This window comes from Anser cygnoides, chromosome 6 (assembly GCF_040182565.1).
Source record: "Anser cygnoides isolate HZ-2024a breed goose chromosome 6, Taihu_goose_T2T_genome, whole genome shotgun sequence".
Classification (NCBI taxonomy): domain Eukaryota; kingdom Metazoa; phylum Chordata; class Aves; order Anseriformes; family Anatidae; genus Anser; species Anser cygnoides.
The window spans coordinates 30,299,967-30,327,316 of NC_089878.1; the positions used below are offsets into that span (position 1 = coordinate 30,299,967).

The window sequence follows — 27,350 nt, forward strand, 5'->3', positions numbered from 1 at the left end:
AGGTTTCTATGAATCAGAAGCACCAGCCTGTGGGCAGGAAAATCCGGAAAGGCAGGAGAAGTAGTGCTGCCTGACTGGTGTCAAGTGGCTTTGTAAATTGTAGTGCAAAAGCTGCTTATCACACATAGATATCTGTATACTTATTCTGCTTGACTCACCCACTCCAAAACTGCAGTATCTCTCACAGCTGCAAGGGATTCATGAAGATGAATCCCTATAAGCTCATGCTTTTCTTTATGTATTCAGTGCTGTTTAGCAGTAAACACTTGTCTGCCTTTAGTTTGGAGTTTTGTCTTAGGAAATAAGAGAGACACTGAGAAGTTTGAGGTAAGGTATATGTCATCCCATCAGGTTGCCCTTCTGAATTGCACAGCAAAGATTTAGTACTTCATGCTAGTAGACTAGAGTTATCCTGTAGGGTGATTCCCATGTTTTCCGTGTCAAATATTCCAAAAGGTGATCCCTTAGCAAATACAATTTTCTTTTTATGCCTTTTCCTTGTGCAAATCCATAATAAGCAAACAGGTAGGTATTTAAATTGCTAACTACAATGCTGACTGAAAAACCACTAAGGCTGCAAGCACTGGAAGCACTGGATTTTTTTTTTTTTTCTGGAAGCTCCATTAGCAGGTGAAAACAATACCTGAAATATAAGGTGATATTAAATAAATATATAAAGTGTATATATATATAATTATTATTTATAATATAATCATAAATATAATTATATAGATTATATTATATACGATTATACCTTATTTATATATATACTTTATATATATATACTTTATATATATAAAGTAAATATAAAACATGATCTAAAATCTGTGCTTTCTATGCTGGGTGGGAGAGAATACCTACATATTTCAGGAACAAATACACCCCTTCCTCTCACCGTGTAAGCAAAATGTCCTGTTTAGTTTGTATCTCTTCACGTGGTTATACTTCTAAAGTAGCTTACTGATAAGTCTTGCATCTTTATGAATACCTGAAGGGAGGGGGGCAAAGAAGATAGAACCAGGCTCTTTTCAGTGGTGCCCAGTGCCAGGACAAGAGGCAAAACTGGCACACAGGAGTTTCTGTCTGAACTCCAGGAAGCACTTCTGTGCTGTGCAGGTGATGGAGCACTGGCACAGGCTGCCCAGAGAGGTGGTGGAGTCTCCTTCTTGAAGCCTTCTAGATGTGGTCCTGGCCAGCCAGTTCTGGGTGGCCCTGCTTGAGCAGGGGGTCTGACCAGATGGCCTCTAGTGATCCTTTTCAAATGTAATTGTTCGGTGATTCTCTGATATATCTGGGTTGTCCTAATACTTTGTGTTTCCTGTAAAGTCTTGTTTCCTGATGTCACAAAATTATGCCAAAACTTCACTTTTCATCCACAGAGTGTATTTGGTCTTTAGTACTGTGGAAAAGAGCTAGAAAGTAAGACTTGAATGCATCTCAAGCATGAAAGAAAGGGAGAAAAAAATGTATTATTTTAAGGGGATGATCATAATTTTGAGCAGGGAGTGACTTATAGCTTTTAGTGACTCAGATTTGGAATTTAAAGAACAAAGGAAACTGTCACAACTGCCAGGAGAAAAGTATAGCAAAATAAGGAGAGAGCTGAACCTCAAACATTCTCACTGCTGGACCTGCCTTCTTGAAACAAGTGCTCCTCATCCAAAGTGGAGTGGAAGCAGTTTAAAATAGAAAAACTATCAAAATTAACAAAATTCAAGTTTTATTGTAAAAAAAAAAATCACACCTGGAGGAGAAGGTTTAACAGATTTACTGACAAATTTAGCAGGAAAAATCATCACTGGCTACGTTAACATGAAAGCTACTTGTACTGGCTTTTCACCTTTGAAGTGCTAAGCCAGAGACCTACTTGCAGTATTACAGAGTCAGAAACATTCCTGAGGCTTTCAGAAGCTGCTGCATTCTTGGCATGATTTGATTGATAAGAATGAGACAGGTAGCAATTGTCATTCTATTGCAAAATTCCTTATCTGTAAGTTTATGGACAGAACTGAATTTGATGAATTTCAGGTCATGGCACAAAGGCATTTCTTTCCCTTCATTCTGGCTTTTAGAAACATACTTTCCAACAACAGACAATTTGATTTGTATGTTCTATTCTTGATTTAGCTAACCCATTCTGATGGCCAGGAGTTTTATGAAAAACAAGTTTTCCCAGGCTCGTTGCTTTCTGTGTCTCATGGTAACCAATGGCACTAAATAACAACACTGTCTAAACACATTCGGGACCAGATTGTAGCTATGGACAAGGGCCAGTATAACAGTGAGAGGAAGTTTTGCGAGGGCAGTTTAGCAATAGATAACGCAACAGATGTCCTTGAAACAAAGGCAAATAACCAAAACAGGTGCAACAGCAGTTACTGAAGTACAGACCTTTGAGTGCTCTGCATGCTAAGAAGAGCAGAATAAAGAAGATGTAAGAGGGCTCCAGCTAACAACATTTGCTCAGCTAAAAATTCTGTCAGTATATTCTATATCTTTTCTGCTTAGGGAATTGAAGATTCAGTCCTATGGCATTGCAGTTTATTTCCCACGCAGGCCGAGCGGAAGTTCAAGAAGAACATGCTGAGATTCTTGGCCAAGCATGTTCCTGTCCGGACGGTGGCTGTTGTCTCACCCTTACTCTGGGAAGATGGCCTCATTTGATGAGCACATGCCTTGCATTTTCCTTAGTCGTGTTTAGTGAAGGGTGATAACATTTCAGTCTTGAATGGCTCTGATACCTTCCCCCCACTTAGAAATATTATTATATTGCTATGTATCACATTGCTATTTTTGGACAAAGTGAAATCTCAAGAACTGCGAGACAGGCATTGAGGGTCACTCTCTCCCCTCCATCATCCTTGCTCCATAACTGCTCTGGGGAGCAGACCCTGGAAAATTCAGGCCGTTGGCGGTAGCTGCAGTGTCCTGACACTCCAGAGGATGCAGCAAAAGTCAACAAAAGCCAGCTGAGAGTGACAGTGAGGCCATTCTGGCCTGGTAAAAAATGGACACACAAAGGAAAAGTAGGACTCTCATCCTTGCAGTAAAATGAGAACTGCGGTGAATGAAGCCTCATCACAGTGCTAGCTGTTTGCTGAATGGCAAGAACATTGTCAGCTTAACAGATCAGTGCCAACTACATGATAGCTCAGGATGGGGCCGTCGCTCTTCTGAAAACTTAGAAAGTACAGTATTACAATGAAAACTTTTTTGCAAAGTGATGATATTGTAATCCATTATCAAAAAGCACTTTGGTGGCAAGTACCAGAGATAAGGCACCTGCTTGTTATCTGCATTCAAGAGATACATGGAAGGAACAGGAAAGAACTGGCAGTTACTCACCTACCTTTTTATAATTAATGAATCATGATTTGATCTGGAATTAATGTTTGGAACCAAGTTATGTGGTTAGGGAAGCACTTTAGAATTCACACCTTTAAGTATTTGATTTCTGTAGAGGAGCTTGTTTTTTGGCATGCAGTATATATTTGGTATATTACGAAATACAGAGCTGTTTGACCTTGAAGCAATTAATCTCTTCTGAGGCACATGGGTTTTGAATGGATATAGACATAATTAGAGCTTTTAAATTACACAAGGCATGCTCAATCTTTCCATCTGGAAGAAAATGTGGGAAGGACATCTGTGGGAGAGGAAAGGCCTTTCTCTTTCCAGAGAAAAAACATGTCCCATGACTGGGAAGAGAGGGATTCTTTGACTCTCACTCTCAGCTCTCCTCAATTTATTACAATCTGATATGAGACCAGTCATGAGGAAGGAGAAAGCTTCTGACACTATCTTACCCTTACATTGGCTATCACACATTTAGCCAAAGAGACAGATATCAGCCATTGATATCAGTACCACTGCTGAGTTTATTAGAAGGACTTGGAATTAACATTTTTACATTTTCGAGAGAACTTTTCTATCTGCTGCATTTACCAATAGGAAGAAAGAGAAAGAGAGAGAGAGAGAGAGAGAGAGAGGGAGAGAGAGCTCTCACATAAAACTAGTTGCCTTGTTAGGACAACAAAAGCATTTAGAATTGCAGAAATGATACAATAAAAAAATTAAGAGTGTCCTGTCATAAAACTAGCATGAACAAACCCCAGGAATTTATCACCTTCTCAGACACCCATATAATTCAAGAGTAAATGAGATGATACCAATGATATGAGATAAAGAGCTGAAAATAAGATGAGATTTGTACCTTGATCATCTACAGAGAAGCTAGCAAAGAAATGCTGATCTATGTGAATTTACTTTCAATAAAGGTCTATATCAGATAATAAGGAGAGAAAAATCCTCACTGGTTTTTAGGATTTTTTTTCTTCTTCCCTCCAAAACACTCTGCCTATTCATTAGTTGTTTGGGATATTTTTAGTAAGTTCAATAATTAAATAATCAAAATGCAATTCAAATTCTAACTGCTCTTTGAGCACCTTACAACCTCTTAGACCAACTTCTTACACGTTGAAGGGATATGTCAGACACTTCTCTTTTGCTTTCAAATTGCAAAACTACATATGTTTTTTAAGGAATTATAATCCAGTAAAGAAAGTAATTTGATTTATCAACACGAAATTCAGACTTACTCTAAGCAAGGACTGTTTTTCACCACATGCATAACAGGATTTTCTTGATTCCAAATGTAGGTTTAAAATAAAATAAATGCTAAGATTAAAAAGAGAATATTCCAGATGAATAAATGCTAATTAAAATCAATAGAGCTAAATTAATTTGCAAGATCCAGATCATAGCCTAAAAGCCATAAACAGGAAAATAAATAGGTGTCAATATTTCTTTTCCCCAAAAACTACCTTTCTGAATGTAATCACAGTACCTGAACACTCTTAATTTAATCATTCACTGGAGGATGTTACAGGTAACTGCTCATAATAAACAGTAGGTGTTTCCCTAAGGGCCAGGATAGTTTGCATAATGTGCTAGCTATTTTTTTTCTAGTGTTATAGTGAAAGAAAACTGTTATAGTACAGCCAGTTCTAATGAGATGTTTCATAAATGTCTTTTGCTAATGAGAGATCTTGTTTAAGTTCTGAGTTTCAGAGGTTAAAATAATACAGCACCACTAGAACAGTTGATGCTGTTACATGTAATCCAACTCCTTTTTTTTTTTTTCTTTAATTAACTTTTGTATCTTCTGATCTATTTATAGATGGAGACATTGAGAACTCCTCAGCTGGAGCAGATGTGGCTGTTATTGGAGGTAAGTAGCAGATCATACTTAGCGGCACCATTAGAATTAAAACAGCGGGATGGTTGGTTTCTTGCATTTTGCAAACCCCCTACTTTGCTGACAAGACAACAGGAGCAGCACAATTAGAGTTAATTAGGCCAGTGGGAAATCTGCTCCCAGAGGGGCTATTGGCAAGATAACGAGATGAGATAATGAGCATAAACCATCAAGCAGTACCACCTCCATCCATTCTTCCTTTTAGACCAGAATCTAAATGTCCAGTAGCAAAGTCAACCTCTGATATTCCTCATCATTCCCTGGTCCAAGACTATCATATAATACAAAACTGGTGTGACATCTTTGATTTGAATCACACTAACTCACACCAACGGACCCTTTATTCTTACAGAACATACCACAGAGCATTTCCTGGTGTTCCATTAAAGCTCCCTCATGCATTTAAACTAAATACAGTTGTCAGGATAAATGAACAAAGCTATGTTCACAGAGAGAACCCTGTCTTTTTACTTTTATTGTGTTTGTTCATTTCCATGCTAACGCACTAATTTCAGCCATTCACAAGGGGGTATACCAATCATTAGTGCAAATTGGAGAGGTTCTGTTATATTTCCCTCAGGTCCCATCTCCTGTAACTTTAATTTCAGCTTTCTATGAACAAGTAGCAGGTAAATTGATTTGTACTTAGTCCCCTAGGCTTATTAATATTGTGCTATATCTAAAGCCTATTAAAGCCTCTTGTGTCAAGGGATACCAGTGAGGTCCTAAAAACTGATGAAGCCCCCAGTGCAACTAAGATATTATTGTAAACCTAAAGTTCTCTGTATGAGCAATTTAATTTCTGCTAGCAATAACTTCACTTTCCAGAATCAGGCACCATAAAATCTGTGGGATAGCATTGCAAGCATATTTTTTAAGATAGAGTTATCATTTCTGTTCACATTGCCAATGTTCTGTTCAGTCCCCCATCTTCACATCAATAGAGTATCCAAACTTGGTTACTTATGCTGATAAATCCAAAGCTTTGGAGATACCTGCTGCTGACACATATCTTGAACACGGGGGGAAAGAAGGGATGCACTCTCTACACACCCTTCATTGTCACTGCAGAATAGCAGGCCTTTCCAGGGAGTGATTCATCTGTCCAAACACAGACATTTGTTTCTAGAACACCAGACCCTCCGGTCTACTGACTGTACAAGAAGCCCAAGAGGACTAACTTAGATGGAGCCTCCTGTACTGTAGATGCCTACAGTTAATCAGATGAAATCCTACCTATTGCATCCTCACAGCAGCTTCACACTCTCACATAAAAACACATACTTTTTTTTGTTTGTTTGTTTGTTTTCTTTTTCCCTAGGATTATCCTATTCTGGTGCTTCTTATTGTGTATTTCTTTAATATTTGGTTTACTTCTTTAATCCCCTGGTCCTGGAGTCACATGAACATAGAATCAGCTCGGTATTGTGTACTTATATAGAATTACAGCTAAAGAGCTTAGAAGCACATCCAAGTGGTATCTAAAAAGTGTTTAAAAAAAAAAAAAGAGAGAGAGAGAGAGAAGAAAAAAAATGTAAAATGCATAGAAGTTCAATAAATCAGCTTCATAATACTTTATTTATCTTTTGGATTCTTAAATGATCAATTTGATCTGAGAGGAAGGGTATAGACATTGTACTTTTTTAGCTATGGACTTATCAGTGGTGCCTCTTTTTCTGGACTTCCACCTTTCTTTATAGAAAAGGGAAAAAAAAAAAAAAGGAAGGACTCTGGGAAGAGAGGACATGAAGTGTTCTCCTAGTACACAATCATCCCTGGAGAATTACTTCCCTTCACTAGGAGTGCTTCCATTCACAGTTTAGTCCTACGCACATTTAGGTTGCCTATGGAAATTTTTGTCTAGTCAACACACGGCTAGTGATTAGTTTTAGTCTGGGAGACAGAGAAGTTCTACCCATAACCCCTTCCTCCTCCCAGGTGTCAATTCCACATTCATTACAATACAGCTTTCTTAATTAGAGCACAGCATGAGATGGCAGCTCCTAGATATAAAGCAGTACTGCAGGCATATGGCTCCTGCTACTTGTTGAATGTCTCCTAAGAAATATTCAGTGGCCTTTATTCCTCCTGAAATTGAATACACTCAGTGGGGCAGGGTCAGATTTCCTGCAAACTACCCAGGATATATGGTACCATAAAGATGAAAGAAACATATTGGTTTTGCTTTAGGTTGTCATATTTCTTCTCATTGTGGAATGAACTGTGTAGTTCCAGTGAATTCAAGCAAACCAAGCCACTGATTTTGAAAGAAAGCTAGCAAGAGTTTGATCTGCATTTCTGCAGTATGTATACCCCATCTTGCTTTTGGCAGTGTCAGCTCATCAGTTTGTTTCATCTGTAATCCGTTCTGACCCTAGCCATTACAACATGTGAATATCTTGTGATACATAAACTTTTGCCTATCAAGTAACTGAATTTGTGATGCCTGGCTGCAATATGCTGCTTGTATTTTATTACTGACAATGCATTTAACTGGTACCTTTCTTCTAGGTGTGATTGCTGCAGTGGTATTTGTCCTCATTTGCCTACTGGTTGTGATGGTCCGGTACATGTACAGGCATAAGGGCACCTACCACACCAATGAGGCAAAAGGAACTGAGTTTGCTGAAAGTGCTGATGCTGCTTTGAAAAATGACCCTGCTCTCCAGGAAGCTGTGGATGAGAGTAAAAAGGAATATTTCATCTGAGAGGCAAGGATTTCCATGGAGACTTCCCGAAGGGAATCAATCAGAAATACTACATCAACAGAAGTGCTAAGAGATGGATAATATGAGGATACAGGCAAGCATCCTAATTGAAAAGTATCTCTATTTTGTCACTAGGTTGTTTCTTTTTCTCTGCCCGTGAAGAGCTAAATGCCAGATACTTGCCTGTTGATTTTATTAGCAACACAGCTGGTCACAGTTGAAATCAATATCAGATAAGAAGAAACAAAATCTCAGTATGAGTGATACACCAAAACCAGATAACGATAGCAAATGTCAAGCCTTGACATTTGGTGAAAATAGCAGATGCCAATGGAAAACATCCTCTTGGAGTTAATGATGCATCCTATGCTGATATTATACAGAACTACCTGAAATTGAATTTCAAATGGTCACAGAAAAAACATTAAACTAGATAAAGCTGAGGTAGCTGGAACAAATAAGCTTTGTTGCCCAGATATCTCCCCCCTCCTCTTAAAAGTGCAATTTTATTGGCACAGGGGAGTTTGTTTGTTGGGAATTTAGATTGGGACTTTTCTTTTTTGAATTTTTAGAATTTTAAATACATAAAAGTCAAAGAGACTTCAAAGAAACAAAACTGTTGAAAACCATGGAAAATGTAAGAATGAAGGATTTATTTCTAACTTGCTCTGCATGGCAGCTTGAGAACTGCAAAATGTTGGAATTTACACTGTAGAATATAATAGTCAGTAGACTTGCAAATATAATTCCAATTAGTTGGTAGGTTCCCTGCATGCATGCATAGATAGATGGGTATTAAAAGGTAAAGCATCTTGGTTTGAGCAGGCGTTTTGAAACAGTGGAGCTCAGCTAGATTTTTTTCAAGTAAGATATTTTTGCCCAAGTATTTATTTATTTATTTTGCATTGGAAAATTCTCTCAGACACCCGCTTGCAAGATTTTGGATTTCTGCAAGAAGAGGAATTCAATTCTGGTGCATATACTGATAAATCTTTTGTAAATGCAACCATGAGACTGTCACTAAAAAGAAGCTTGTTCATCTGAATGCCACTGGCTTGTATTGATGTCTCCATCTGTATCGACTCGGTATATCCTTTGCATTGTCCTAGATAAGAGAGTTACATTGACCATCAATGCTTTAATATAAATAAATAAATAGATTAGTCACAGTGGTTCACATGAAAAAATCTTATTCCTTGCCTAAAAATCAATGGTGATGAGTTTCTTTAACCCAGTAAGCTAGCTTCCTAATTGAAGTCCACAATTAGCTCCGGAAATAGGATAATTGTTTTCTGCACCTGCTCATCCCCAGCTGCAATGGTGCCCTGGACTACTGAATTTAGAGGGGAAGAAATACAAGATAACAAATAAGGCACTGATGAGCTCTGCTCAACTCAATATGTTTTTTCCTGTGTTTCGATCTATATATATATAATCGTGTGTGTATATATATATATATATATACACACACACACACACACACACATATAAAGTCTTCTACTACTGCTTTCAAGACACACTCGTGGTCACTTCTTGGCACCAAAGCTTGAAAGCTCCTGGACTCCAGCATACATTATCGATGTTGGCCACAAAAATGTTATAGTGAAAAGACATCAGCACAAGAAAAGACTGTGATGACCCATGTGGAGAACTGGAATATTTTCACCTTTTCAATCACAAATGCAGTCTTTTCTCAGTACCTGAAGTAGATGGATTTTGAATTATTCTTAAAATACCAATACCTTAGATCTTGAATCATGAATCTCCATGTGTTTGCATTTTAGCCAAAGAATATCAAAATCCTGCCAAATTTACTAAATGCTTAAGATATTTTTTCATAACATACTGTTGCATAGCCACATTCTATTCTGTGGCTAGTGCAGTACAACATGCATGCAATCCAGCACTAGCAGAGCTCAAATATGACTGTTTTCTTCTAGGATACGTTACTATTTTAATCTTTTTACGGCTTTTGAAAAAGGAATCTGTTTTTATTTTTCTGGGACAAGTGTTGGAGAAATTAACTAATCTTAGCTGTAAGACTGAGTTTGTAAAACTGAAGATTCCTGACCCTCCAGCTCAATAAGAATGTAAGTATTGCCTCTGAGGAGACGGTAAATAGGGTGACTTGAGCTCTGCTGCACCTCTCACACAAGCCATGGGAACACCAAAAATCTTTCTTCAAGTGCTATCAGGACCTATAAAAGACTGCCAACCTTTCATCACCTTCTGTACACTTTCGTCTACCCAGAACTGCCTGATGTAGGTTTGGCTGTTGAATGAAATTGACTTTAGAGCAAGGTGTGAGGGTCATGAGGAATAAATTCCAGCTTCCCTCCCCAGTCATGAAATTCTGTTTTGTATTTTTCTTTTTTTGTTGTTTTTTTTTTTTGTTTGTTTGTTTGTTTGTTTGCAACTTGATCCTGCTGCTTCTAATTAGACAACTGTGACATACCTGTTTCAACATGGGAAAACCTGAATTAGTGTCTCTTTTGGTGGAAGGTTGAGTATTTTAATTATGAAGTGGATTGAGCCAGACTGTTAACTGCACACATTTGAACTACAGGAGTCAGATTTTCTGGTGATACAACATGAATTGAGCAGAGCTCAGCCAATTCTTACCAGTTCAGTCAACGCCAGACTTTTCTGTCATTGCTTTCCCTAACTGAATGCAACTACTGGTCTTTGACTATATCCCTTCTTAGTAGCTTAATTACATCTCTTTATCCTACTTTCCCTATTCATCCATGCTAACAAACTGTACAGGAACAGCTTCTCTATCAGTAATGAACCACTTTGAATGTTTGCAGAGCAGTGACTCTGGCAAGAGCTACAGTTTCAGCTAGTTTATTTTTTTTATAGTGTCCTTTTGGGTTCCAGGACTTTGTGTATTTAGAAATGACTCAAGCATGCTGAACAGAGAGAAGATATGTTTTTTTGGCAATTTTCTGTTTATTTGTATGTGTGGTTTTTTTTCAGGACAAACTTTTCTTTGTAATGAAGAAAGCCCATGACATCTGAATGACTGGCAGAACTCTAATGGCTTCATCCTGCTATTTTTTTTACACATACAATAACTCTACTGTCTTGAGTCATTCAATTTAGTTGTAAAAAGAGTGCATTACAAACTTCCTATTGCTTTTAGAACTAATAATTAGTAAAACATCCTTCTGCAAGAAACATGCTGTTCTAAAGCAAATACTATGTACAACATCAAGATGTCTCGGTTGGCAGCCGTATCTTTTCATAAGCCTTTATCAATTGATTTTAACAATTTGCTTCCTGAATAGGAGAAGTAAGGAAACAGGCTCCTCTTCTGCTGAGGGTCCAGTTGTCCTGCGACTCTGTGGTGCCACATTTCCCCAACCATGCCTCCAATTCCCACATGCAGTCACCCAGGCTCCCAGCAAGATCCCCCTTGATTTCCCCATGGCATCCCTACGACTGGCCATTTACTTGCTTATTCATTTTTATCACTGAGGATGCTATGTCTGCCTCTGATGGCTAAGAGCCAATTTTCACAAAAGTTTTAACTTTAGACTTCCCACCCAGTGTCAAGTTTGATCAAACCTGCCCAACCTGGTCTGAGATTGATTTACAAAGTTTACATTTGACACATTTTTCACAGAAAAGGGGTCTAAAAATAGTACTGCAAACTCTGGTTAGTTATTTAAATTGAATGCTCTAAACCTTCAGCGTTCACTAAACAAGGGATCAGGATGATGATTCCTGAAGCAGGAATTTTGTCCTGATTCCTTAATTCTTCGTGAAAACTTCTGGAATCCCACCGAGCACAGAAAGCTACAGCCCATGTTTAGAAACACAAATCATTTTTCAATAATGTCCAAGAAAACCATGCATGAAAAAGAACAGTATTTTTTGGAAGAGACAGAATAAATATGATCTTACAGGAATACACATTTTCTAAAGATATATGGAAATGACAAAAGTTAAACATAATATTTCCGGTGACATTGGTGAGTTTTAAGAGTGGATCCACGGAGTTTCCAAATTCTCTCACTGAAAAAATAAATAAATAAAATATTGCTGGCAAAGAGAAATGAATCTCTTTTTAAACTGTCTCTTGTCAACATTACATAAACGTTAAAAAAAAAAAAAATGAACTTAGCTTTCCATATTCTATATTCTCCTGTCCTGCCTTAACATCTGGAACTGAATTTCTTGTAATTTTGTAGAATACTTGAATCCTCCCCTGCACAAAAACAACTGCTTATTAGTGTCAGCACCTGTAGCTCAGCAGAGTAAGTCTATCCAAAAGCAGTTAGTCCCAACCAGGTATCTGGCTACCATTTATTGGACCTGGTACACATTTTTTTCTTAGGCATGGCCACCGTCATTCCAGGTTTCCCTGGGGCCAAAGTGCCATTGCACATTAATGCAGTCTTGCAGAGGATTTAAACATTTTTCTTCTTTTTAGAACAAAAGGACCAAATCACTTTGTGAGTCTATTAAAAATAATACCATAGGATTTCCCCAGAAACATCAACATGGATTTTTCTTTTAAATCAAATCTAGAAATCATTGGAAGAACACCACAAAGGGAAAATAAAAAGGACTGTTCTCATTCAGCAGTGAATGCAGAAAAAATGCTGTAACATTTATAGCAGAAGGATAAGTAGGATAGCATTGTAAGCCACAGCCTACGAGGATTCCTTACAGAGTACAGGAAATGCTGATACAAGATGTAAATTAGTAAAAAGATACAGAGTGGGAGAAGATAACTAGATGCCAATAAAGATGGAGAGCAGGTTTTTTTTATCAAACAAAATAGATAGTGCTCTTTGAAAAAATCAAAGTGTGTTTGTTGAAGGTAAATGCTGACAACAAATTTCTTTGAATTATATGAGGTGTTTGAATTCCTTGCATGTGCCAGTCCAATCAAAAAATGTTAGAAAATAAACACCAAAAGAGCACCCTTATTAAATATATTAAGAGCTGTTTATTGCATTTTCTAAAATCTCTCAGTTCTTCACATAAGAAGGCTTTGTGTGCTTTGAAAATGCAGAAGATTCACAGCAGCAGTTCATAAAAGACAGAACACTAAAGAACCCCTGAACCAGCAAGGAACACATATTTAATGTCTGGAAATTCAGGTAGTTAATAAAGGAAACTAATGATATCAAAGAAAAATTTAAATAGTGAGTAAAAATTCCAACCGTATTACAAAGAAATTAAATGTTTATGGTAGTAGAGGTCTTTCTCTAGTTCAAGATATTGTCAGTGACTGGAAATATGTAATCATTATTCTATGCGATGGTTCCCTGTATGGTTGGGATAAAATTCCACTGAATTCAACAAAACAAGAATTTCACTGACTATATTTATTCTTCTTGCAAGAAAACTGTATTCCCACCCATGTCAGAAAGAAACACTCTAAGTTAAGGTAGAAATCTTTAAAAGAGCTGATCTTTCAGTATAATCTCATTTTTTTACATCATTTTTCTGTTGTTTCAATCTGTACATATGGTTGAAAGAATCTGATATATTGTATTAAAGTCTATTTGAATTACAGCATTGCTATGACAAGAAGAGCAGATACAGTATTCAAAGCTTACTGCTGATTGTATGTTAAAGCTGACTATAATGTTTGTATTTTTCAAAGCTATTAATACGCGGCTGGTGTAAATTACTTTGAACCGAAAAAAAAAAGGCAAAAATATAAATAAATAAATAACTTTATAATTAAAGTTGTAATTTTCAGCATTTAAAAGACTGTTCTCATGCTTTCGTTTGCTTTTAAAATATCATGAACTTTTAGAATCACCAATTATATTGTTTACCTAAGAACGTAGATCAAAAAGGGTAAGTAGGCAAGAATTTTTCTTAATAGCGCATGCAAACTCTAAAAGATATACTGCTAGTGTTTGCAATAAAAAAGCAACAGAAGCTTTTGATAGATACAGGAAGCAGTCAAACTTCAAATAAGGAATCAAACAATTACTTTCTCTGAAGGAACACTGCCCCATGGATGTCAATGTGGATCTGTATGCTGGTTTGTTATCTAAGGCACGGTGTTTTTAAAAATTCTAGGCAGGCTCATAAACATTTAATTAATATTTACCGATGGATGGCCTGCCTTCCTCCCAGCTGCTACTACCAAGTGCAAACACTTTTGTTTTGTTCTTCATGCTTTCCATACAACTTCTGTTTTAACTTAGTATGTCCCCAGTTAAAGAACTATGGCTACGCCTCGTGTAATGTTTATTGTTATTTTGCTTTTGCCCCCTTTTTTTGCAAAGATCATTGCTGATGGTAGGAAAAATAAAATATATATATATTAATAACAAAAAAAAAAAAACAGTGGCTCTTAAGCAATATGCTATTGGGTCAAATGATGTCTCAAAATGGTTACATCTTGCAAGGTACCAGAAAGATAGTGGATCATATAAGTTTTAATATCTATAAGCAAAGAAGCTGAGGTAAGAACAGTTCTTCTTTTGGACCTTTCATGTGCCACAGGACTTTGATGTGTAGGACTGCTAGGAGGCCAGCAGTAGCTGAAAGGTTCATTAGCAGTGTTCTTGCTGGGATGACAAGCAGGGGGTAGGAGTACTGAAGAACACCCACTGGATCCTCCATGATTAGCCAGCGCATATGATATTTTGACCTTGACTTCTTGACACATCTAACAGTGAGATTCAATGTTATTGGAGGTGCTTCAGCAACCCAAATCTGCGATGGCTTGTACTGTTAACAGCAGCAGCACATGGTATGTTTTTCCATGGAGACTGGCCATTGGCTGTTTGCCAAGAAATAATGAAAGTGTGTTGGGACAAAATTCTCCCTTTATGGTTGATCAGTATTTCACAAGCTTACCACAGAAACAAAGAGCTGAGTAAAGAAAAAAATAACAAAAAAGGAAACCATGTGAAAATAAGTGTTCAGCAGTACATGCCATCACATAGTGGCATTCAACACACATGTATGATTTCCTTCAAATCTCTTCAATCATCTATGCTGAACCTAGAGTTGGTACTGAATATTCTGACTACAACAAGAAAGAAAAGGGTCCAGACCTTGCTGTAATCAACCTGTTTCCCCGCAAAGATTTTAATTAATATTTCTATTTCAGCTTAAAAAAAAAAAAAAAAAAAAAAAAACGCTTGACACCCAACTTTCTGCAGTTAGTCTTGCTAAGGCTGCACAAAGAGAGGTTTTCTAATTTTTGATGTTTGGCTAATGACCAGGAAGACTTGAGTGGTGACTCAGTCTACAGTATCTTGGAAAAAAAGTATCTAATCTCCCAGGAGGATTGCTAGCAGATTTACTTGAAAGCTCTTCTCTCTGTGACATATGGATATGCTGGTAAAATGCAACTCAACACCACATTCTCAGTTACTGAGAACAATCATCTTTATCCATTCTAACACCTAATAGAGTGATCAATAGCATTTTAATAAAGCCTGCTGTAAATCATATTTAATTCAAATAAGATTTTATATTGTATTTCAATTAAATTACACTTTCTGCCATTCTTTAGTGTCAATTTCTGCTTTCCTTTCCATTCATAAAATTTGTTCCATGAAAGTATGTGTGACTCTCAAGGCTCCCCATACCTTTTCTAATATTGCTGTAATGTTATGCATAAATAGAACCTTGTGCTCAAAACTTCTATAGCACTGAAATATCTCCATTCCCTTCTGTTCAATAGCAGCACAGCTTAGCTGCCAGAACAGAAGTGGAAGAATCAGAGAGATTATTACATCTCTCAGCTTTCTGGTGAAGGGATAAAGATCATCATTCCATGAAGGGAGCTCAGGACTCTCTCAGTCTTTCTTTTTGCATGACATGAGTGATGCTTCTGACACCAGGACGTAAGAAAGCAGAATGAAAAATGAAAGGTATGGCACAGAATCAGGAACAAGATGATTCCCCTGAACAGCAAGGTGCTGAACACATGCCAAAAGTTAAGCCACAAGAATCAGTCATAGAGACTTCTGCCCAGCTCCCAAAGAATTATTTTTCTTAGTCTTCTCATTCAATATCTCTCCTCCCTTCTTCCCCCCAAAACCCATCTGGCAGCTGTGTTTAAGTTTAACCAGACCTCTCATCTCTGAAGCTCTACTGACTGCAATGAAAAATGAATTATAGGCCCAAGTAGCAGAGCAAATAGTTCAGGATCAGATTACTTTAAACCTTATCTGACCTACTGTTCTGTGTACTCACTGTCCCACTCAGAGGTATAAGTTACACGGGTTTTTAAAACCTGTCCCAATTTTTTCATTTTGCCCCATCCCTCCAGTCTAGTTTTTGTCCTCTCATGCTGTAGGATCAGAAAGTTTCTGATTACATTCTGGCTGATCTGTTCAGACATCTAGTTCTGAGGAGAGTGAGGGGATTATTGATGCTTTATTTGTCTCTCAAAATCAAAAACTATAACTTACTAAAACAGTTTTGTCAAACCCACACAAATACTGGTGTTTCACTAAAGAAGGTAATGACATAGTCCTGAAACGAAGGTCACAGTCCCGAAATAAGTCAGCCTCCCTACCCAAAGTAGGGGGACACCAAAGGTGTAAAAGAAAACTTTACTAGAATATTGTTCAGGCATGGACCAAACAATAAGTTTTCTATAAAACAATTTCTTGGCCAAAGTAGAATTATTTTTGAAAAAAGAAAAAAAAAAACACTCTTAACTCCTCATAATCGTCTCCTCCCTGTAATGAAGAGTACATAAACATTCAGTCTGAGGAAAAAGTAGTTTAAGTATAAGTGAATATGAGGTCATTATTCCCTAGGAAAACTTATCTTCCAACAGTTCTGCTCTGTATGGTAAAACTTTCGCAAAGACAAACTAATATTTTTGTTTCATTTTCGCTCTGCTGTATCATTTGTGGAATGTGTTTGTCTCATTTTATCTAATAATCATTCTTCTTGTGCAGTGTCTTCTCAGGTCTTGCCCTCTCGCTTTACATGTAGTGGGTTAAGGCAGAGCTGAGAAAATATATATAATCATTCATTTCCCTTCCTTTCCTAGCTATGAGTACAGGCAGGAGTTCACATCTTCCAGGGCTCTGTTTCATTTTATTGGTATTATTATGGAAAATTAAACTTCTGAGAAAATGCCATACAGTTTCTTAAAATTATGTATTTAATATATATATATTTGTAGTCACTACTGAGAGTAGCTGCAAGAGCATATCTTTTTTATCTGGTAACTATCTGGAGACATTTTCCAGTATTGGCTTTTCCACACGGTTGCTGTGAGTGCAAGTTTAAGACTGTATTTCTTAAGTCCTTCTAAGCTTTCAAGCAATATTCTTCCAGAAAGCTTGAGAAAATTACAGCATCATCTTTCAGAGCAAGGCTGCATAAGGATGGATTAGGATCATGGCACATTCTGTTGCTACTAGTAGCTTTCTGGGATTTTCATTTCATTTGAGTTGGCAGTCAAAGCTGACTTCAGATTTCCTTTCGGATTTCCTCTCTAAGGTCTGTTCTGTAGAATCATAGAGTCAGAAAATGCTTTGGGTTGAAAGTGACCTTAAAGATCATCTAGTTCCACCCACCCTGCCATGGGCAGGGAGACCTTCTAGTAGACCAGGCTGCTCAAAGCCCCATTTAACTTGAAGAAGAAGAAGACCAGAAAACTCTTTGGATTGTGCAAATAAGCCAAAAGCTTCACCTATCTCAGGTATAGATCAATTATTCCTAACAATAACATTTAGTGATTTAATGTCTTCCACAAAGGTGAAGACCTTCTACAGTTATACATGCTGTTACCTTAAAAGCCACTGGTCATAAAGAGAACTGAATTTGACTGAGTTTGACCACTTGACTGAGAACTGACTTTGACCACTAGGGCTAAAAGCAGAAACTTCTTCAAGTTTAGCTAAGCAATTAAAAGCTTCTAGCTGAGACTGGTGCCCCTCAGATCCCTAGTGTGTCAGAAACACTTAATACATGGAAAGTGTATTGGTGCATGCATTGGGATAGCATATAAAAAATGCAAGTGTCTTCCTGCAAGCCTCTATTTACCACAGCACGATATGTATTCAGCAAGCATGCCTTTTCAATAACCTATGCCAAATATAAATTTTAGTACTCTCTGCCCCAACAAGAAGTTGGCATGATTGTCATCATTGGCATGATGACATTTTCTCCCTTTGCAGCTAGCAAATAATTTCTGATGAGGCTTCCTTCAACTGTGCAGTATCTTATAGACAATGCAGAAGCACCACAAGCCTTCTGAGAGTTAAGGAGCAGAAAAACAATGACTTCCCCAGAAGAGCAGTAACATTTGCCCTTATAAGTCATTTGCTTAGCAAAGTCCCTTAAAGTAGAAATTATACATTTCCTAAGAAGTATAAGGAAAATAAAGAATATTTAAAATATTCCACAGAATGTTCAATTTGCAGCATATTAACAATGAAATAGTTAAATATTGGATTATTTTTCTATGGTTTTCTGGAAAAAAAAAAAAAAGTAGCCAGTGCCCCTATTAAAATTATTTCCTACCTGAAAAATACACTATTAATTAAACGCAAGTTACATGCACTGTCAGTACTGCAAAGCTCAGGAAGTGAAACTACTTGCCGAGATGAAAAACTTTCTAAAGGCATTGGCTTGTAAACACCTAAAGCCACAAAATCTACTGACTTTAAAGCCAGATGGTTGTGATTTCTCATGCCCACCTAATTAAGGACACTGGAATGGGGGACAAAAACAACCAGCCATCCAAAGAAGTCTATGACATGAGTTATACATGGACAGATTAGCATTTCCAGCCAAAAAGGAAAAAGTCTATGAGGTGCTGGGAAAGCAGGAGTGAGGGACTCTATTTGTCTTATTAGCAGGGCATTGAGTGTTTCCAGATTTGTAATGAGACTTAAGTGCACTTTTTTTTTCCTTTTCCTTTTAATGCTGTATATATTATAAGCAATATGTCTTAAATAAAACAATCTCTCCAGACATATCCGTCTGCTCCAGATGGGTACATGCAGCTGTTGGTGCACAGAGTATTACACACCCACTCATATATCATATCGGTGTAAGTTTATGTAGAAGGAGACTATCTGCTCCTTTGAGGGGACCTGGTCAAGGACCTTTTCCAATGCAGCAAGGGATAATAAGAAAGGTAGACAGTAATAGGAATTACTTTTGTACTAATTGATAAGAAAATAAATGGAATGTGGAAATGTTGATTCATGGAAAGGTTGTCTGTGTGAGGATTTCTGGACTGAGATGATAAGAAGTAAAGAAGGTGGAACAATAAGCAAAATGCTGAGACACAGACCTGACAAAGCAAAAATGGAGACAATGACAAGAAGCAAACCTCCCACTCACACTGGTTGATGGGCTATCAAACTACAGGAGCTGCTTCCAGGATGATCAATCTGGATTTCACATCTGATAAAGACTGTGGACCGAGGGGCCCCAGAATGAGAGGGTACAGAAAGCTGAAGAGCTCTGCAAACCCATGGAGGCATGTACAGGGGAAGGGGGAACAAGAGAAATGGAGAAGGGATAGGTAGAAAAGTGTATAAAAGATCTGGATCCCTGTAAAACAGAGTGGGCCTGTATTTGTCTGGGTACACCTGATCACCACAGTCTGTCCTGTCATCTCATATTTCCTCATTAGATCTTTTCTTAACTATCTATCTCTGCATTTTAGCACTATCTTTCCTATGTGTATGCATGCTGAAAGGACTATGTGCCAGCTACTGGCAAGAGCTGTGTGTGTGCGTGAGTGGAATGCATGCCAGCTACTGGAGTCAGGCCGAGGATGTAGGCCTGCAGGCAGTGGTGCCAGCTACTGGAGCAAGTGAGGGTCCTAAGGTCAGCAGCTGGAGGGTCCATAACTCTCTGGATCTGAAAGAGTCCTACAAACTTTGTGTTCAGAAAACCAGCTACTGGGGACCTGCACTGAGTGAACGGGTGCCAAATAATGAAGTCAAGCCAGGGCCGTAGGCCCTGTGGACTGTGGTGCCAGTTACTGGAGCGGGTAAAGATCCTAGCATCAGAAGTTGGAGGGTCCTTTCTGGACTTAGGGAGGGGTCTACAGACTTTGAGCCCAGAGTGCTAGCTACTGGGGACCTTTGTGAGTGAACTGGGTCCCAGCTCCCGAAGTCAGGCCAGGGGTGTAGGGCCACAGACTGTGGTGCCAGCTACTGGAGCAAGTAGGGTCCTAACGCCACCTACTGGAGCATGTGGTGGGGTCTTCTACTCCCCCCATGGGAAGGGGTCTACTCGTCTACTAGACATGAGTCAGGAGCAGTGTGTTCACAAGCCAGCTGCTGGGAGGGGACTGGCATGAGTGAGGTAGGTGTGGGCTCTGTGATGGCAGCTGGAGCAGAGCCATGGGGCCTGGTGTGGAGAGCAGAGCCTGTGTGTCTGGTGCTGGCTACTGCAGGGGGGAAGTGTCTGTATCTTCCCCAGACTGCTGTGTGTGGGTTGTGTGTGTGTATTCGCAAGCAAAATTCAAGCTGGACCTGCTGGAAAGTAGCAGAATCTCGGGTCTGGGCTGGGGCAGCAGGTATACGGGAGTACCTATGTTGGTACTTTCAGCAGGATTTGCAAATGTGGTGTGCCTGAGGGATGAGTGTGTGTATTTGCAGCAAATTTCAAGCTGGACTAGTCAGAAAGTAGGCAACCCATGAATGAGGTAAAATCAGGTTAGGGGCCCAGGATCCAGGCAAGGCTGCTAGGTGTACAGACGGGCTGTGCTGGTGCTGAAAGGATCCGTGGATGTGTGTATGTGCTTGTGAACCTAGAGAGTACTGTGAACCTTCACTAGTGAACTTTTTTCTCTATCAGCTGGGAAGAAGGAAGGAGACTCAGATGTCTGTGACCATGTTTTATGGGAGTCTGGTGTTTAACTGCCGTTGAAGGCAGTCCTTGCCTTGGACAGCCTGTGTGACCGTTCATGTCAGTGTCCTCTCTGTGTCTGTGTGTCTCTGGGATATGTGCTTATCTTTGCTATCAGTTGCATTTGCAAGGGGAAAGTAGCAGCTACATCCCCCAGCCTGGGCAGAGACCCCGGATCTCCTGGCATGGGGCTGGGCCCCAGGAGCCGAACAGAAGGGGACCTGGGCCAGAGCAGCTGGAGGAGGCCACCGCACTCATCACCTTGCTTAATTGTCAGTAGCTGTTGTGGCTGCTAAACTAGCCTAATCCAAACACTATTTCTACAGGCAAAACCTGAAAAAAAAAAATCATAAAACAAAACAACAACAACAAAGACAAAAAAAAAAAAAGGGTGGCATGAATAAAAAGATCTCCGTATCTTGGGAGAGGGCCAGTCTCAGCCTGTATGTTACTGTCTGTATTTTCTAGGTTCTTACAGATGGTGAGGGAAACAGCAATACATCTCACATGTTTACTCTGAGCAACATGTCCTGGCTGCACAACACCTCACTAAAGCAAACTTACGAACCACAGAATTTCACATTATAGCTAGCAGGGCAAGATACCAGTACAAATCTATTTCTTAAGGTTTTTTTGCTAAGCCCACATAGAGAGTGTTAAAATTTTCACCGATGTACCCATTATCCCCAGTGGGAACAAGATCAGGGAATGATTTGTATCCCGAGGTGCACGTCGTGATTTTGGGTGTATCATTTTATAGGGACACAAGCAAATGCCTCATCTGGCTTCAGAGAAGAGGAGAAGTATCTAGACTTGCTCTGGCCACCCCAGACTTGCACAGCTTTCTGTGGCTGTGGCTTTTTTTCAGACCAGCTGTTCTATCCCACAGTTACCACAAGCAGCTCTGCTGTTTCACATCTCTCAGATCCATGTGCAACCTCAATAATCTCTGTATCATCTGCAGCAATCTTGCAAAAGCCATCCACTACAGACAAAATGCTTTCCAGAGGGTCTTATCACCTCTGGCTGAACCAGAGAAAATGGACTTTGCAATAACTTTGACAATGGGTGAAGGGCTACGGATGCTGAGTTTAACTTGCACCAGCAGCACAATCAGATGCTGAAGACCAGAACACCCTGTGTGCTAGAAATGCTGTTTTGCTGGGTGAAAACAAAAACACATGGACCTGGAAAGGCAGATGAGCTCTCCCTTGCTACCCTGAGAACTGTCAACAGTGAGCCCATCTATCCTAGCACCTGTGCAATATAAATACATCTACATACCTGTGGTTCAAGAGCAGCCTGGCCACAAAGTCTAGCAGCTTGGTCGCAGACTGGCTGAATTAACCCAGTACCTATTTGAGGTTTTTCAAACCCACTTACAACATAGTCTGAGAGAAATCTCTTCTGACAGCTGAGTCAGACAGGAGCAGGAATTCATGGTGGTCACTCACTATGAAGATCAAGCTGTGGATTTCACAAATATTTTATCACTGTATAGCACAAAAAACCTCTTCTTGAAATTCTCTGTACCTGTGAACTGATAGGCAAAGCCTGAGCAGGGTCTCCTTGCAAATGGTTGTTTTCTTGTTGTTTGGACCCAGGGCTTCAGCTCAGCCCACAAGCAGCTGGTGTAAATTAACACAGATCTCTTGACTGCAGTGTCGCTACTTTGACTTAAAAGAAAACTGAGTAATGTAAATTTGCCAAGGATCTGATACACAAATGCGTTGAAATTTGAGATCTGGATAAAGAATGGTTCTGAAAAAGCTTAAATCTGTGACTTAAGACTGGGTATGTTTTTTGTTAAATTTCCAACAGCAATTTGTGTTGGAATAGGTAAATTGGAGAATTACAATGACCTCAAACACAACAAACAACATCTCTGAAAACAGAGGGATCTGATCCTTTCTAAATGATACTGGCAGAGTCTTAATTTTGCAGAACTGTTGGCTTTCTGTTTTATCTCCTCAGCACAGTTAATCTGACAATGTGCTACTGCAATTATGAGCCAAGGCAAACTTGCATACATCCTAGGAAGAATATATTTTTTAACAGAAAAAATGAATAAATTTACTATTGTACATTAATGACATTAAACGAATTTCTCAGGATTTTGGGAAGGGGGCTGAAATGATAGGCAAGAATTATCTTCTTCAAACATCTGGGAGCAAAGCACAGCTGGCTCTCTATTGGAGCTTGGCACTCAGCTTGCTATGAGACATACTTGAGTACATAAGAGAGGCTCTTATAAAACTGAATCATTTGGGCAATTAACACTCAAAGCAATTTTCACACAAGCCCTTGATATACGAAATTTGAGTTTTACATGTGACAGGCAAGCTTCTGTATGCAGGCAGCTCCAGCGTTGCTGTAGCACTTCAAGGTTTATGAAGGAGAAAATGCTTTCAAAGATGGAAGGTGCATTAAACAAGTGTTCTGCTCATTTGAAAGGGAAGATTTATTGACAATGTTTTACTGTTACGGGCCTGTCCAAAGTTAGTTAACTCACAGGAATATTCATATTGAGAGCAAAAATTTGGAAGTTCTACAAGCATTATAATGTCTTAAAGGACTAAAGAAAGACCTTTTAACTAATTATCACCTTTTGCACAAGCTGGATAGTCTGTCTTAAAAAAGCACAGCTTTGCTTACATTTTCTGCAGCCAGCAGCAGTTTTATGTAATAACCAAGACCAGAACAGAAGAGAGAAAAAATATGGATATCATAAGTGTAATTACTTTTAATTCAAACTCCTGAAAAGTCATTGATTTTATATATATATAATATATTATACATTATAAAATATATATATTATATACTATATATATGTTATACACATATATAGTATGTATATATATTTTTATATATATATATATATCTAAAGCCAACAAAATTAAAATTGCTTATTAATGTTAAAAGGCTACATAAAATGTAGTTCACTGACTTAGAATTCCCAGAGATCTGGGAATAGACTGTTCGATCTACAATGTTTAGAATAGGTAATCTTGTTTATATAGCAGCCAGAAATTGTGGCAGGCAAGTAAAGGGGGTAAAATGTGGAGTTAGTCACAGACAAGAAGATTAGGAACAGCAAATAGAATTTGTTCTACCATCATCCATAACCCAAGCACTTTGCAGAGTAATGACATCACCCTTAAATCTAAAGCATAACATAAGAGGAAGAATGACTTTCTTCTCCCATCCATCAGTCTGTGAATTGCGAGTGAAGGTTCAATGTTCACAAAAGTAGTTTTATTTATATTTGAATATTAAGATTATTTTTCCCATTTTTAATTAAATGCAGGAATGAGTAAAATAGAAAACAGGAAGATACTCTAAATTTTGCTACTCCTTTGCTTCTGCAAGGGAGTGTTTTCAGATGCTCTTTGAAAAGGAATATTGTGATTTAAAGCAATACAAGGAAGGTTATTTAGAAGACAAAGTTATATATAAGTATACACTGTCCACCTCTCTCCTTTTATACAATCGGTTGCTTTTGATAAAGCTACTCAATTTTCACGGAGCTAACTGAGAACAAAATCAGCCTGAAGACTCCTGGATTGATTAGAGTTTTTAAAGTCAGAGTTGAACCTATCTACAGAAGCAGCTTTCCTATCAGTAAATGCTTCATAGTAAGAAATAGAGATACAAGGTTAGATCCTTTAGACCTAATAGGAAATTGAACAGAGGTGCCTTCAAGAGGTAGACCTATGCATTTGAGGTATCTCAGAAAGCCTGTATTTACTGCCTAGTAAGGTCAATAACAAAGACTTTTTATGCATTGCGACTAAGCCTGACAATAGCACTTCACCATTAAGTGCCTCAAACTCATTTCATCCTGAACTCATATTCTACCAAAGCTATTTTAGACTTCAGTGACCAGGACCTTTTTATCAATGACTGTAAATTCCCAGCATACCTTGCTTCTTGACACAGACACGTGGCTTCGGGACTGGTGCAACCAGCAGAATTTCGGGTTTTTCGATCAGGGGAAGGTCTACGCAACATGGGGCCTGCTAGCACCAGACGGAATGCACCTCTCTCAGAGAGGGGTGAGGATTTTTGCTCAGGAGTTGGCAGGGCTGATAGATAGGGCTTTAAACTAGAGTCAAAGGGGGAAGGGGATAAAACCAGGCATGCCGGTGATGAGGTAAGGGATGGTGCACTAGAATCAGAGGGACTGTGTGCTAGTGAGGCCCTTCGGTCCGCTACACAAGGTACTGCATGTAGGGAGGCACATTTGAAGTGCTTCTACACAAACGCACGCAGTATGAGGAATAAAATGGATGAGCTAGAAGTCTTGGCCCAGTCCCGCAGCTACGACATCATCAGCATAAGCGAAACCTGGTGGGATGAGTCCTGTGGCTGGTGTGTTGCAATAGATGGTTACAGGCTCAAGAGGGGCAGGCAGGGTAGGCGAGGTGGCGGGTTGGCAATGTATGTGAAGAATGGGCTGGACTGTGTGGAACTTCAAGTTGGCGATGGCAAAGTTGAGAGCCTCTGGGTAAGGATTAAGGGACAAACAAATAAAGGGGATGTCGTTGTGGGAGTCTATTACAGACCACCTGGCCAGGACGACAATGCCGATGAATTATTCTTTGCGGAACTAAGAGATGCCTCAAGATCAACTCCCCTTGTCCTAATGGGGGATTTCAACTTGCCAGACGTCAACTGGGATCACCACACGGCTGACATGAGCAAGTCCAGGAGGTTCATAAAGCACCTAGATGATAACTTCTTGGTGCAGGTGCTAAGAGAGCCAACTAGGAAAGGTGCCCTCCTAGATCTGTTGCTGGAGAACAGAGAGGGTCTTGTGGGAGATGTCGCAATTGGCGGCCGTCATGGTCATAGTGACCATGAAGTGGTTGAGTTTAGAATTTATGGTGACAGAAGGAAAACTGTCACCAAAACTTCAGCCCTGGATATGGGGAAAGCAGACTTCAGGCTGCTCAGGGAACTAGTCAGCAAGGTCACCTGGGAAACTGCTTCTGAAGACATTGGCGTGCATCAGTGCTGGTCAGTCTTTAAGCACTGCCTCCTAAAAGCACAAGATCAGGCGATTCCAAAATATCAGAAGTCAGGCAAGCGGGGCAGAAGGCCAGCCTGGCTGACCAGGGATCTTCTACTGGAGCTTAGGCAAAAAAAGAAAGTGTACGGCTGCTGGAAGGAGGGTCAGGCAATGAGGAAGGAATACAGGGATGCTGTTCGTGTTTGTAGGGAGAAAATTCGTGTGGCCAAAGCCCAACTAGAGTTGAAGCTGGCCATGTCTGTGGGAGACAATAAAAAAGAGTTTTTTAGATATGTGAACAGAAAAAGGAGAACCAAAGAAAACATAGGTCCGCTACTAGATGGGGAAGGTCTCCTCACAGACAATGACATAGGCAAAGCAGAGACATTTAATGCCTTCTTCGCCTCTGTCTTCAACACTGATGATGGGCTTCGGGACCCAGGGTACCCTGAGCTGGAGGGCCGTGACGGTGGGAATGACGAACTCCCAACCGACCCTGAACGTGTGCGGGATTTGCTGCTCCACCTGGATCCATACAAGTCCATGGGTCCAGATGGAATTCATCCCAGGGTGCTTAAAGAGCTGGCTGACGTCATCGTGGGACCTCTCAATTATTTTTCAACGATCTTGGGAATCTGGAGAGGTCCCATTGGACTGGAAGCTGGCAAATGTTGTGCCAATTTTCAAGAAGGGTAAGAAAGAAGACCATAGCAATTACAGGCCCGTCAGTCTCATGTCAGTGGCTGGTAAAATTATGGAGAGGATGATCCTTGAAGTTATTGAAGCACACCTGGGGGACAATGCAGTCATTGGTCCCAGCCAACATGGGTTCATGAGGGGTAGGTCCTGCCTAACAAATTTGATTTCTTTTTATGATAAGATCACCCATCTAGTTGATCAAGGGAAACCAGCTGATGTGGTCTTTTTGGACTTTAGCAAAGCTTTTGACACAGTTTTCCATAGGATCCTACTGGACAAAATGTCCAGCATACAGCTAAACAAAAACATCATGCGATGGGTGAGCAATTGGCTGACGGGCAGGGCTCAAAGGGTTGTGGTAAATGGGGCCACATCTGGCTGGCGGATGGTCGCTAGTGGGGTCCCTCAAGGCTCCATTTTAGGGCCAGGCCTCTTCAATGTTTTTATAAATGATTTGGACGTAGGACTAGAAGGTGTTTTGAGCAAAGTTGCCGACAACACCAAACTTGGAGGAGTTGTGGACTCGGATGAGGGTGGAAGGGCCTTGCAGAGAAATCTGGACAGATTGGAGAGCTGGGCGATCACCAACCACATGAAGTTTAACAAAAGCAAGTGCCGGGTCCTGCACCTGGGACGGGGCAACCCTGGCTATACGTACAGACTGGGCGACGAGACGCTGGAGAGCAGCCCTGCAGAGAGGGATCTGGGGGTTGTGGTTGACAGCAAGTTGAATATGAGCCAGCAGTGTGCCCTGGCAGCCAGGAGGGCCAACCGTACCCTGGGGTGCATCAAGCACGGCATTGCTAGTCGGTCGAGGGAGGTGATTGTCCAGCTCTACTCTGCGCTG

The 27,350-nt window shown here is 39.6% G+C and overlaps 1 protein-coding gene and 1 long non-coding RNA gene across 5 annotated transcripts in view; one reads left to right on the forward strand and one right to left on the reverse strand.

The window, feature by feature from the left end:
- The window catches only part of GYPC (glycophorin C (Gerbich blood group)), a 35,151-nt gene extending 21,455 nt beyond the window's left edge, over positions 1–13,696 (forward strand). Inside the window, exons 2-4 of one of the 3 annotated variants that reach the window (XR_007157901.2) lie at positions 5,180–5,230; positions 7,769–8,059; positions 8,888–13,696. Coding sequence is in view for 1 of the 3 variants with exons in the window: in XM_048046981.2 (XP_047902938.1) it covers positions 5,180–5,230; positions 7,769–7,965 (248 nt within the window). In the remaining 2 variants the exon portion in view is untranslated. Of the gene's footprint in view, positions 1–5,179; positions 5,231–7,768 lie in introns of all 3 variants that reach the window. The other 2 variants (XR_007157902.2, XM_048046981.2) reach the window with 2 other exon arrangements.
- LOC125179882 (uncharacterized) overlaps positions 1–27,350 on the reverse strand; it is a 47,674-nt gene that overhangs the window by 12,761 nt on the left and 7,563 nt on the right. The gene's annotated exons all lie outside the window — the stretch shown is intronic.